General features: G+C 39.2%; 1 protein-coding gene across 1 annotated transcript in view; it reads left to right on the top strand.

Moving 5' to 3' along the window:
- The first annotated feature begins 3,583 nt into the window (after positions 1-3,583).
- SPTY2D1 (SPT2 chromatin protein domain containing 1) overlaps positions 3,584-11,165 on the top strand; it is a 29,234-nt gene continuing 21,652 nt past the window's right edge. The window contains exons 1-2 of the mRNA XM_054970506.1: positions 3,584-3,752; positions 10,712-10,826. Coding sequence (XP_054826481.1) covers positions 3,693-3,752; positions 10,712-10,826 — 175 coding nt within the window. The 5' untranslated portion in view covers positions 3,584-3,692. The remainder of the gene's footprint in view (positions 3,753-10,711; positions 10,827-11,165) is intronic.

The raw sequence follows: 11,165 nt of genomic DNA, 5'->3' as shown, positions 1-11,165 counted from the left end.
TGGCTATACTCCACAGATTTCGTTATATCTTCATCAAGAGCAACCACTACAGCATATACATGGAGAATTCATTAGCTGGACATCCCGGTACAGGTGGCGGTGTTTTCTATCGCATGTAAGAAACATGGAAACTGACAAAATTGTTTTGTATATGACAACTGACACGAATTTGCCTGACTAATTGATATTGGTGGCCTGACGAAGGACCCCCTCTGAAACAAGCGGAAAGGAATAATACCGGTGTAGCTCGTTGCCACCTTTCCCTTCAGCAATCTTGGATGCCACCATCCAGCTCACCCTGGAATTGGCTGGCACCGTCATCGTTTGGCGTCGTGAGCAAAGCCTGGGAGATTTATTCTGGATATTGTATTGGGACTTTCTTCTCTCTTCATACATGTGTACTGGACTGACTGTTGATGCATTGAGTAGCCATTAGTGCTGTATAAGTAATATAATTGCATTTGTACATATTGGCATACTTCCTTTGTCTTTGTTAAGTCCTGAAGAAAAGGACCATGCTACTGTAAACTACATATGATAAAACTCCACTTGAGTTCTCCTCTCCAATCCCTGCATTTTGAGAGGACCAGTCTCTCTTCATATTCAGAGCAGGTATAAAAACGAGGCCTAGGACAGGAGAAAAGAAGATGGTTGCAAATTTAAGCATACTTTCTAGGAAGTAAGACCTATTAAAACTTTTCAGATATTCTACATGTCAACAACTGGGAGCAAACATGCTATTGATATTCAACAGCAACAAAGCAGCAACTGGAATAGAGGGGTAATATTGCCAGAATTGTAAGGACTATCGCACATCTACAGGACTCAAAACTTTTCTTATAAGGAATGAGACTTTTTATACAAATATATGAAAATCCAGAGTTGCTTGGTATACTGTTTCAAACTACAGCGAGGTCAATTTCAGCCCCTCTGCCCCTTGTGATAACCCCATTTGCTGCTGTTTTATAAGTCTCCAGGAACACCATGATCCCCCCCCAATAGTCTCTATTCAAAGGCCCCCCAAGTCCAAAACCAAGAGGAGGGCTGGTTCCAGGATCAATGTGCTTTTTGTCTTAGAGCCAAGCTACAAGTGACAAATTACACTTGCCTGGCAAGTGAACAGACTCACGGGTATTCCTCCCTGTTCACTTGCCATTCACTTGCTCAAGGCAAGTGTAATTTGTCACTTGTAGCTTGGCTCTGAGTGTAAAATCAGACTGATAAGGACATCTCACTGGCTAAGGGGGGCTTGAGTAAAAAGAATAATCTAGTGCATCACAGAGAGACAGTGTGACACAATGGTTAATACTGGACTAAGACTAGTGACACCCAGGCTTAAATCCCTACTTACTGTGGCATCTTCCAGACAGCCCTTAATGTGCTGGTTTTATTTCCCTTCATTATCTTTTTTCATTGTTTCCCCACAGCTTCCCTTACTTTCCCAACCTTTCTCCATTTCCCCCCACTTTTTATCAAACTTGTTTTCCCCCAGTTTTTTTTTTTGCAGAAACAGCTCGATTTTGGTTTTTTGCCTATGTATAATTGCTGTGCCATTTTTCTTTGCTCCAGCCACCATTTCTCTTTGCTCCATCCATTTTTTAATAATAAACTGTTTTTAAAAGAAAAAATTGCATGCCAGCAATCTATCAACCCAGTAATATACGGCACATGCACTAAATGGCAGCAATAGCCAATCAGAACATCAGAAACAAGCAGCCAATTCTTTCTTCGCAGTCACAAGGAACAATTTTTTTCCACAGCATACCCGAGCACCATGCCTAAGTGCCATTTTCAAGCTCTACGTATAGTGCATGCTAGGTTCCTTTTCAACAAGCAATCTAAAGAGAAAGGTAAGCCTGTTTGTGGAGTGTCCTGGAATGAAAAGGAGAGACATTGCCTTGTTGATGATCTGGGCTAAAGAGAAGCTTCAGGTGCTATTCATCATCTATGTCCCCATCCTGCCCACCTTGCCCTCCACAAAACCAATGAAAGAGATACCCAACAGTAATGGTCCAGCACAGTAACTGGTTTATTCAGGGCTTTTTTCTGTGGCAGTAGTCAATGGTATTAAGTACTGGCACATTTTGGGAGGAACTCCAAAGTCCTAAAGGGGGGAAATTGTCGGAAATCATTGCAACTATATAGATGAGTACCAGCACCTTTTTAAAAGCACGAAAGGCATTAGGTCTTTTTGAACATTCATGATTAACTATTCAGGTATCAGAATATAGCAACAAAAGCATTTCTTGGTATTAATAATGATTATCTGGCAGTTAGGTGAATCTGAAGTATTTGCTGCAGTATTAGCCATTACCCCACACACTCACATGCTTTCTGTGAACCGAATTTGTGCACAGTAGTAATGAATGGGCCCTGACCTGAATAGCCCAGGGAAGCCCAACCCTGTCAGCTTTTGACTGCTAAGCAAGGTCGGCCTTGGAGTAATTGATAAACATGGTGAGTATAACGAAAAAGAGATCTGGGAGATTTTTGGTAACAAGATTCCACCCCTCAATGCTCATGAGAACATATATAGTTCTTTTATTTCAGTATTTTCCTCCACGAGTCTTAGTACAGTTTGTAGGCTTTATTGAAGACAGCTTAAAATTCTCAAGCACTTTCTAGATTGCTACGTCTGGCTTTCTGACTTGAAATGTCCCCATAATTATATTAATAAAATATACAGCATCCTACAGAAACTCAGCTAGGGCGCACGGCTTATGAAGACGAGTGGGTAGGGGCTAAGAGTGAAAGAAGTGGCAGGACTGCGGCTTGTAGATTTCAGTAAAAACTCCTCTTTTTTGAGAAATCTGAGTTCTTGTCTCTCCACTCCCAGTCCTCCCGGAGTTTTGTACACAAAGACTTGAGAACACCGGGATGGAGAGAATTCCAAAACCGACAACTTGGCAATTACCAGAGAAGGTAGACATTCCCCACATGCAAACACGCTTCTCTACGTGATTATAGTCGGGATGCAGGCAACTGCTGCTTGTGTAAGAACTAAGGATAATTTAATCGAGCGGGGCTTTGTTCCGAGTAAGCACACAAAAGGGCGATATCTTTGCTAACACCAATTAGACAAGCCAACTATTCATGCTTTAAAACTGGAAAGCGTAGAGATCAAGGAACAAATAACCCACCAACAAAAAGACGACAGAACAGGAAAAAACGCAAGGCAACAAACGCAACTCACAGAGCGCTACTCAAGAAAGAACCACAAGAAAATCGACTTGAGACACAAGCCATCACGCCGCAAAACCCCAGCGGCGATCGCCAACACAAACAACCTCAAGCCCCGCCCCTCAGGGGGCGGTGCTAACACTCCAGTTTGAAAGCCGGGCGAAACCTCCCAGCCGCGCCTCTTACACGTGCCAGCGGCCTCTTCATTTAGCAGCATTTTAAAGAAGGTTTGCGTCACGCGACGATTATGGACACGTACGCTCCGGAAGCAGGCATGAGTTACGTGTTTGCGAGGTGCATGGACGACGGAAATGACGTCCTGCTTTAAAAAAGTAGACTGGGGCTGCGAGGTGATATAAGGGCGGGGAGAGCGACTGTGAGGCCGGAAGTGAGCGCTGGGAGAGGCTGAGGAGTTTTCCGGCAGCCGGCCACGGAAGCGCTCGGAAGGAAGGGGGACATTGTTCATCGCCTCAGCCCGCGCTCCGTGCGGGGAAAGGGCCGTGGAGCCCGGGATGGAGTTCAGCGAGATCCTGATGGTGGCGACGGAGCAGCAGGGGCTCAGCGCGGTGCCGGTGAGAGCGAGCGCGGAAGGGGGGGGGGGGAAGCCTGGCTGGAGCACCTGTTATCGCCCTCCTCGGACCCTCACACACGCCGTCTCCCTTCCCCTTCGGATGAGGCCGAGAATCCCCACGCGGGCTCCGGGCAACCGTGGGCAGTCTAAGGCTGCTCATCTGTTCAGCCGTCTGTTGCCAGCCGGTCGGAAGACACTGACAGCATGAGCGGGCGGAGAATTGTTAAGAATACCTTTTTTGACTTGCCTTAACGGACCAGACCCAGGGGCGGGGGGTGTTTTTAACACGTCGTTTTAGCCCCTTTTGCTGCCGGGACGGCTAGAAGCTCCTTAAAACTATCCCGACTCCCCTGCTTGCACACACGTGTTTCGTAGCACCTTTAAGACTAACCAATTTTATTGTAGCATAAGCTTTCGAGAATCAAGTTCTCTTCGTCAGATGCATGATCAAAAAGAATCCAGTAGCACCTTTAAGACTAACCAATTTTATTGTAGCATAAGCTTTCGAGAATCAAGTTCTCTTCGTCAGATGCATGATCATGCATCTGACGAAGAGAACTTGATTCTCGAAAGCTTATGCTACAATAAAATTGGTTAGTCTTAAAGGTGCTACTGGATTTTTTTTGATTTTGCTACTACAGACTAACAGGGCTAACTCCTCTGGATCTAAGACACACGTGTTTAAATCCCTTCTTCCTGTCCTTTCCCCCATCTTTTTGTTAAGAGTTTTATGTAATTAAAAACAAATTTAAACTACAGTTGCACACATACTAATAAAACAAACAGTAACAAAAAGAGCTAATCAATATACAAAAAAATGCACAATACAGAAAAAATAACAAGAAAAAGCAATCTAAACTAAAAGGTTTTCTCCAAAATAAATATTTGTATAATTCCTGCCCTTTTCTGTTAGTAGATATTCACACTTCACAAAACTAACAGAACTGACAAAATTGCACTTGCTTACATTTTATGATGTGTGTATTAACCCATAAAATTTTTGAATAATTTATGGCATGTTTTTTCAATCCTATTATTCTCTTCCTTTTTCTTTTGCAATTTCAAATTCTCCACAAAATGATCTCCTAACAAAACATTTAAACTGTTCTTGGTACAGATGTAGGGTTGCTAACCTCCAGGCGAGGCTGGAAAGCTCCCAAAAGACATGGTTGCTTTGAGTGGAAGACTCTATGGCGTTATACCCCACTGAGGTCCCTCCTCAACCCCATCCTCCACATATCTCCAGGAATTTCCCAACCTGGAGTTGGCAACCTTAGGATGTCATAGTCACTCAAGAAAAGTTAGAATGGGGTGGAGAGATAACAGGAGGCATAAATAGGGAATAAAGGGGGGGGAATGTAAATTTCTACAAGCTTTACTCATATATATATATATATGTATAGCTTCAATACATTTATTTTTATATTGTTTGCTTAGTTGCTGGGTCCCGTAACTAGTAACCAGTTATATTTGTCTGCTCCAGTTTTATCTTTCCATTGGCATGTAGATACATAGCATCAAGGTTTTGGTGGTGTTTTTTTTTAAGCTGAGGTTTATATTGATATTGTGTTAAAGCAGAATGTGAGGTTCAAGGTAGTGAGGATGTTCAAGGCACTTCGAGGATTGGGTTTTTATGTTGAAATTATTGTGCTAGAGAAGTAGTTGGTTTTTTCAGCATTATTCTGGAGATCGGCTGCAGATTTTTTTAGTTGTAGAATTTACTTATTGCCATACATTTTTTATTTGCTAAGACAGGAATCAAGGCATACTGCTTTCCCATTAGAAGCATGTATAGAAAGTGCAGAAGAAGAGATCACTTCATAAACAAGGAAGGATTTTTTCAACCTTAATACACACCCCTGCATATTGTACTTCAAATGTAATTGTGAAATTAACTGGCATGTTCTGATCAAGTTGTGAGTTCTTTATATTTGATTTACCTGAGTTTGACTTCAGGATGTGTGGCTGTATTCCAAGAAATGACAAAAGACAGATATAGATTTATTTTATCATTTGATGGCTGTATCAAAAAAAGCATGTGAAATGAAGATGTTTTATTGTAATTAATGTGTCTTCTAAGTAAAGTAGTTTCATGATCATGGTAACCAGCAGATCACTGTTTTAAACTGTAGAAAAAGGGCAGGGGTTTACTGAATGAAATCAGGAGTCAATCACTTTATTGTTTTTTTCCCCTCCATCCTTTCAAATCCCTCCTCATACTTCCATGAATGCTTTGGCTTAACTAATTGCGTCACTAAGAAAATCCAAGTACAAATGTCTGGATTTCTTCTTTCTTCTCATCCCTTTCCTTTTCCTATTTCCTCCCATTCTGTGACACTTGCCAACCTGCCCCTCCCCTCTTTTTCTTATCTGCACTGTTAAAATTTAAGTTCTTTGGGATGTAGATCAGCTATTTATATTACTTAGTGAAGTACTATGTTCATTAATGGTGCTAAATAATATAGAATAAAGAGAAATTACTAAAATAGTGGCTGTTGCATAACTCAGCAAAGTTTAAAGCCTTCTTCTGGCCTGAGGATCCTTCCTCCAGACGTAGAGCCATTTCTGTAGAGGGAGACTTCATACTTTTCTGAGTGAAGTAGTAGGATACAATTTGGTGTTACAGGTACAGCGCACTGGATTTTTAAATCTTGGCTTTTGCAGAACTACAGTGTTTTGAAAATGCTCTTGGAGATCAAGAATTGTATCCTGTAAATAAGTGGTCCCCTTTTTGAGCATGTGGGCACATATGGAATTCTGACACAGTGTGCTGGAAACAGCAACTATATATATAGCTGCTACAAAACGTCTGGTGCAGGAGATGGCTCCAGCCACAAAATGGCTGCTATAGCTTTCCTTAGTCACCTAGAGAAAATCCTTGTGCTGTAGAAGAAGTTTCTACCATGCCATGTTTTCAAAAATCTGCACAGCCAATCAATACTCCAAAGGCCAATCAGAAGCCATGCTTTGTAAAAGCCCCACCCACTTGGTCGGCACCAGAAAAGGTGTTGGTGGGCACAGTTTGTGCCCATGGCATTCGTGTTGGGAACCCCTGCTGTAAATCATAGAATCCAAGTTGAGTATTAACTCATCATCTGCATTTCAAAATTTGTATTTGGGTAATGCAAAAGTTTCTAGGAAGTAATCAAATTAAAGATAAGAGGAGCATACTCTAGAACACTTTCCTTCGCCTGCAATTTAATTAATGTATTCTTTAGAATAAATGCTTTCCTCTTTTTGAAATGTGCAAATTGCATACTAGGACAGTATAATGTTCAAGAGCAGTAGTCTAATTGGATTAAATAGAGCTTTGGACCTTTTCCTAAAGAAACATTGCGGGCAGAATTTCCTGAGATCTATGTCACCTTGATTTTTAGGTTTAGTATTCTTTAAAACAGCTTTTAGTAAAACTTGTTCCTCTTCATTCTGTGAACAACTTTCTTTGATTACATATATGTATACCGAAACAAAAAGTCTAATAAGACAAGTGTAGCATAAATAAAAAAGCTTTGGCTTAGTCCAATCCACCATAGGATCTAACAACCATATCCTCCCACTTTTCTCTGTCATCAATGAACAGTTAAAATGCTAGGTTTTTACAGTAAGGGTAGTCTGTCCAGTGTCCTGAATTCCTCTTTCTTGTTTAAGTGGTTTTGGCAGGGTTGGGCAAGGAATATAGAAGATAAGCACAAACATTCTACTTTCTATAAAGGTCTGGCATCACAATTAGTTAACTGCCAAAGAGGTAGGGAATATGATCCTGTTATGCTCCCCATAGGAACCCTTCACAGGAACGCTTCACTTCATTCCTGTTGTTGAGTGGGTAGCATCTTGGCTTTGATACCACTTCTAAGTCTCTTTAATTAATCTTACATCCTGAGCTAGCCTTTTAGAAAAGCATAGGTTTCTCACTTTGTCTTCATTTTTCATGTTTATTTCATTAACAAGGTCAGTTGATATATTTTTGCAAGTTCCTAAACCTTCATGAATCAACTGAGTGGCAGGAAACAGTAGTTTCTTCAAGCGTTGTACAATAGCAGTCTTTGGTACAGTGAACACAGAAAAGAGGACATGCTAGGTATTATATTTTTAAAACCTTAGGCCAACCCTGGATTCAGATATAATTGAGCAACGAGTATATCATAGGAAATCATAACATAGATGCCAAAAGATTTTTTCAGTAGATATAGCCACTGCATGGGTGAAAAGGTCTCCTTTAACAGTCCACATAACCTAAAGAAGTATTCAGACTCTAAGCATGGTCTTCAGTGTCTTTAGTATTTTACCAAAGTGATAGTATTTTGATTCACATGAGGGTTGCTTTCATACTTTCAAATACGTTTTGGTATAACTCTTCTAATGTCGTAATTCCATTTATTTAAAGTGTTTATTTGCAGCTTTGAATTATTGGGTTTCTTTCTTTTGGGGGGGGGGGGCGGAGGGCTTGGGCCATTCTGGGAGTTTAGATTCATTTATTGTTATTTAAATGAGCTCAAACAGCTCTGATCATGAATCCTGGATGCAAGAGAGGTTCTGGAATGTGCTGGATAAAAGAAGATTGCAGGTCCTTCTAGTGACAAGGAATGTTTATTATTATTAAAATATTTAAACTGTTTCCATTTAGTTAAACAGCTATTCTTAATATTGTTGAGCACAATCTCTTGCAAGGTAGGATTGGACTGTAAAATTGCATGGTCCTCTAAGTACTTTCAGATCTGAGACCCATTTCAGGACCTCATTAAAAAATAAGCAGAAGAGGTTTCTCTTGATTTTTTCCTAATGGTTAGAAGGGTTTTAGATCTGAAGATTTTTCCTTAGGAGAATACAAGTTTAATTTGTTTGAGGCTGTCTGATGCAAAGTAAAAAAAAAAGGTATTGCATCATGTCCCACTAAAATTATAGACTTATTAGTTCATCTCCCTAAGGAAAACCATGCAAAGAAATAATTAGCTGTTTTCAAAAATGAAGCAACTGCTGAGCATGTAATACCTTCTATGAAAATTCAGCCGCGACTACAGGTGCCTCTGTCTGACCCAAGTATGGTTGGCTATTTTTAAAAACTAATCCTTGTCTAAGTAAGTACACACAGGCTTGCCTCATTGAAACTTGCCATGGTCAAATATCATATATAAAAGATAAAAAGAGTGCTTTTTCAGCATTTAAAACATTGAAAATGGTTTTGTTTAAATCACAGATTAAATATTAACTTTGAGGTCATGTAACAAAAAATAATTTTTTCAGCCTCTTTGTAGCTTTGTGTGCAGATAATTTTCAGTATGACTGTGGTTCAGTCAAGGCTGAGTGATTTCTTCTGTATGAAGAGAGAGTTCAGTAAAATATGAAACAGTTGAAGTCTGGTGCTCTTTAAAGTTACTAGTTGGAAGATTTTTTTTTTAAATTGACTCTTTCTAAGAGCGAGAATAAACGCCAACCTTGAAACCAACTAATTTTTGATAGTAAAGTTTTTGTGGTATGTAATCTGCTTTAAAAATGAGGTTTTAAAGACTTTTGTATTTTTAACCCATGTTTACTGCTTAAAGGTCCTATATTTTGTAATATAACAATGCTAGCCTACACATTTTTATAGCATTCAGTTGTAGAATTGCCGTCCATTGCTGCTCAAGAAGAGATAATCACTGTTTACAGATTTAAAAGACACACTAGGATAGCTTGACCTATGCATTTTTCCGCTAAGGGGCAAACTTTTGGATAACTCTGTGAAGGCTGATTGGTGCTATTGCTTTATCACACAGGGAATGGAATGTTCATGCTTATCTGGTCTGTTCACTTAGCATAGTTAACATGTAAAGTAATAGGAAAACTGCAGTAGGGGTTTATGCAAAACTGTATATTTTATTAAGGGTAATTATATAGGCTTCGTTCTAGTGTTCTTAATCTTGTGATACAGGATTTTCTATCAAACAAAGTTCAGAAAGCACAAACAAGGATTTGTAGCTTATAGCATCTTGTAATTTATTTAGAGCATATTTGTCAGTTAAAAATTTAATTGTAATGATTTTTTTTAGCTATATGAGGAAAAGCAAATTAGGAAAACTGTTGTTTCATAAGTATTGATATAGATGCTGTTGCATAAAATAGAATAATCCATAGTTTGCACCCATTATTTTAAATAAAGAATATTATTGTTTGAACTTACCTGTAATATTCAGCTTGTGCAAGCAGGTATATTTTCCAATCCTGTGCATGTTTACTTGATATTAAGTCCCATTGTCTTTCTGGGACTTACTTCCAGATACTTTAGTTATTAGAATGCCGGAATAGAATCTGGGAGACCCAGATTTGAATCTCCACTCTGCTGTGGACGCTTACTGAATGACTTTGGGCCACTCATGCGCTCTTAGCCTAACTTACTTCAGAGTTATTGTGCAAATAAAATGGAGGACAGGAGAACAATTTAAGCCACTTTGGCTTAAATGCACATAGGTTGCAGCCTAATACATTTAGATGCAGATGTCATGACCATTTAGGAATAAGTAGACCATGTAACCGTTGCCAAGTGGCATACTAACAGAGAAACTTATGAACATTTATTTAAAACTCTCTGAGTATTTAAGTATTTAGACTTTAAAGACTTCTCAATGATACTTCAGTCCATGTTCTCTTTAATTGACTTTCCAATATTTTATTTATTTATTTATTTACGTCATTTATAGTCCGCCTTTCTCACTGAAACTCAAGGTGGATTACACAGTATGAGGTTAATACAATCAGTATCAAGTAAATACATTTCAGTACAATACTATTCACTCATTCTGCATACACAGGCTCGTAGTAGTCCAAGAGAATGAAAATTTTCACTATATTTTTAAATGCTAATTATTCTGGTACATTGTAGCACATAAGCAACTTTAAATTCTATTGCTGTAATAAAGCTTTTGTTAATGGTTAAACATTAATTAGGATTCATAGTTACTGGAAGCTTTTTCCTTTCTCTTGCAGAAACGATACAGTTTGGCAGTAGGCCCTCCCAAAAAGGATCCAAAAGTAAAAGGCGTTCACTCAGCAGCAGTGCAAGCTTTCCTCAAGAGGCAAGAGGCGGATCGTAGGAAAAAAGGTATATTATACAATGAGCTTTTTTCCTTCTTGGAGAGAGTTATCATTTGGAATGACTTTTCTCTACCACTCATTAAATATTGCAATCATAGTTCCCTTTCTTTTGGATGTGTGTTTGCGTTGGCTTCCAAAATCATATGAAAGCAGTGATATAATTGCCAAAAGCTGATAATAGGAGTGTACACCTCCCCAAAATTCAGTATTATTCAGATCCAGGTATCATAAATTCCATAAATATTTGGTATTCCTGATATCTGGGTCCAAAAATACCGATTTAGTATTAGGACTTGAGTTTGTATTCAAGAATCCAAATATATTTGGCCCATTATTCCCATATGGG

This window comes from Eublepharis macularius, chromosome 2 (genome assembly GCF_028583425.1).
Source record: "Eublepharis macularius isolate TG4126 chromosome 2, MPM_Emac_v1.0, whole genome shotgun sequence".
Lineage (NCBI taxonomy): Eukaryota > Metazoa > Chordata > Lepidosauria > Squamata > Eublepharidae > Eublepharis > Eublepharis macularius.
Note: the sequence above shows the minus strand (reverse complement) of the source record. Positions and strands in the feature narration are given on the sequence as shown.